Raw genomic sequence first — 2575 nt, 5'->3', positions numbered from 1 at the left:
AGAGGCCCTTTCTTCTTCTCACCCAACTGGTTTCTGATCTCACTTCCCATCCTCACACACACAAACAGTCCCACTGGTTGCAGGAATGCAAGGACAATGGAACTACAGCTGGAACGTGGTTGAATAGCATGAGTCTTAGATAGTCCACTACCTCTCTCCAGCGCCCCCATTTGTCCTGAGCTTGCTCCAGGCATGTTGAGGTGGGCGTCGTTGAAGCTCTCTCTGTCCATTTCCTGTTTCAAACAGGAAACATGAATAGAAGCTTTAATAGCCCCATCCTGCGGGGAAGGAAGTGTCCGCAAAGCAAGAGGAGTGAAAATGGCTGCCACACCGAGCGACTGTAGTTGGGGTGTAGTGCTGCTGGAGTATCATCCGCTGCTCACCATGCCTGTAATCTTGGCCTTCGCCATCCTCAGTCCTCCCATGCCTACCCCAGACCCTGCCTTTCGGCTCCAGGCATGAGCAAAGCAACAAAGTGAAACCATAAGCTCCTTGTTGTACACAGAGTGAGTCTGAGTCTCACTGGAACACGGCGTGTGGAGTTGTGGGGAAGTATTACCATGCCAGACACAGACCTGCCCCCGTCAGGCCCTGCTCACACCCATATCTCACATGTTCAACGCAAAACAAATCACTTTCCCTCTTCAGTGCATAAGATAATTATCCCCCACTTTCTCCCTCCTTCCCAGCCCACCGTGGGGGGGGGTCTCCTCTGCAGTCTCAACGGGAGTCAGAGCCGCTCTCCTCCCAGCTGCTGAGGGCTTTAGTCTTAATTCTGAGTTTGTGAGGCAGGGCAGAATAGCTCCGGCCCCTGGAAGGGTCCTCCGCAGGGCACAGCTGGCTGCTGAGGGGGAGAGGGGATATTTTAGGCACTTGCTGCTCATCATCTTCATCTAATGGGCTTTTGGCGCCTTGGTTCCCTGCCTCAGCCATGCTGGGAGAAGTGGCCAAGAAATGGGCATTGTCCAGCGAAGGGAACCGGCAAGTGTATTTCTCCAGAAAGTGGTAATTGAGGTAAGGGGGGCAGAGGGTGGATTTGAAGGCTGATTCGAGTCTCTTTGGCTGGTGAGGGTTCAGATCATACTGGGTGCCCAGTAGGGTCTGCTTTGGGTCAGAGCTCTGGAGATTTCTAGGTGGGGTGAGGCCTTTGTAAGCGAACTCAGTGGGCTCCACCATGCGGGGCACAACGCCGTTTGTCCTGAAGCAGCCATCCCGGGTCAAGGGCTCCACCTCGAGGAGAGGGACGGCTGCTTTGCGCCCTCTGAGGTAAATCCCCAGGAAGTCCTGGATGGAGCCGGCCTGGTGGGCGTAGACGTCCGGGCTGATGAGACCGAAGTGCAGCTTCAAGGCCAGGAGCTCGGCCCTGAGGAGGGCGTTCTCCTCGCTGAGAGCCGCCAACTGGCTCTCCATGGCAAAGTCATTGAGTCGTCTCTTTTCCCGGGAGCGTTTGGCCGCCTCGTTGTTCTTGCGTCTCTTCTCCCAGTACATAGTGTCCTTCTTCTCGTCTGGCATGAACTCCCGCTTGCGCCGCGAGGGCCCACTCGCCTTGCCGCGTAGCAGCTTATTCTTGTCGTGATGAAGCCCCAGCTCGCTGAGGGTGCTTAGTGGTGCCATAAAGCTTTCCATGGCGTCAGACACCACCACTGTATGCTGCTGCTGGGAACCTTGGAAGGTGGAATTCAAGTATCCATTATAAAACAGTTAACACCTACCTATTATTTGTGTTCGTTTATGCATGCAATTATTCATTATTATTTTTTTGTAGTGCAGTAGGGCCTAGGAACCGCAGCCCTTCATTGAGGCCCTGCTGTGCTTTGTGCTGTACAAAGCAAAAGATGATTTTTGCTCACAATTACATCTATTCTCCTAGCCACTTTTGGAGCCAGATTTTCAAATGGGTGCTTGCACAACATGGGGTGCACAATCCTCACTTTTGCCTGCCAAATGGGTGAATGTCTGCATGCTTGAGCAAGGGGCGGGAATGCAGGTCAAATCTACACTAAAATGTCAGGTCGAGCCGACTACATCACTCGGGTGTTAAAAATCCACACCGTTCAGGGACATTGTTAAGCTGACCTAACCCCCAGTGTAGACAGCAGTAGGTCAACAGAAGAATTCTTCTGTCAACCTAGCGACTGCCTTTTGGGGAGCTGGATTAACTACAGCGACAGGAGAACCCATTCCGTTGCTGCAGCGAGTGTCTACACTGAAACACTACAGCCATGCAGCTCCAACAGGCAACAAGTGGTTGCACACATTTTGCTGGTGCAGCTTTATTAATGAAAAGACCTGCCTGCTACTGCTTATCCTCCTCTGATTTCAAAGCGCTTGATGAAGGAGATAAGTAGCATCATGCACCTTTTACATATAGGGGAGGCACAGGGAAGAGAAGAGATTTGTCAAAAATCACACAGCAGCTTAATGGGAGAGACAGGACTAGAACCTCAGTCACCTGAGTTGCAGTTTGGTGTCATAGAATCATAGAAAATTAGGGTGGGAAGAGACCTCAGGAGGTCACCTAGTCTAACCCCCTGCTCAAAGCAGGACCAACACCAACTAATCCTATCCCCTGGGG

At 52.2% G+C, this 2575-nt stretch overlaps 1 protein-coding gene across 1 annotated transcript; it reads right to left on the bottom strand.

Annotated features, from left to right (window-relative positions):
- Window positions 1–720: 720 nt before the first annotated feature.
- NFILZ (NFIL3 like basic leucine zipper) lies at window positions 721–1626 on the bottom strand. The gene has a single exon (XM_039516208.1). The coding sequence runs from the start codon at window positions 1624–1626 to the stop codon at window positions 721–723; it is 906 nt and encodes a 301-aa protein (XP_039372142.1).
- Window positions 1627–2575: the final 949 nt, after the last annotated feature.

Source organism: Mauremys reevesii, linkage group 26 (assembly GCF_016161935.1).
Source record: "Mauremys reevesii isolate NIE-2019 linkage group 26, ASM1616193v1, whole genome shotgun sequence".
NCBI classification, from domain to species: Eukaryota; Metazoa; Chordata; order Testudines; family Geoemydidae; genus Mauremys; species Mauremys reevesii.
The sequence above is the reverse complement of the archived record's forward strand: the minus strand, read 5'-3'. Positions and strand labels throughout refer to the sequence as shown.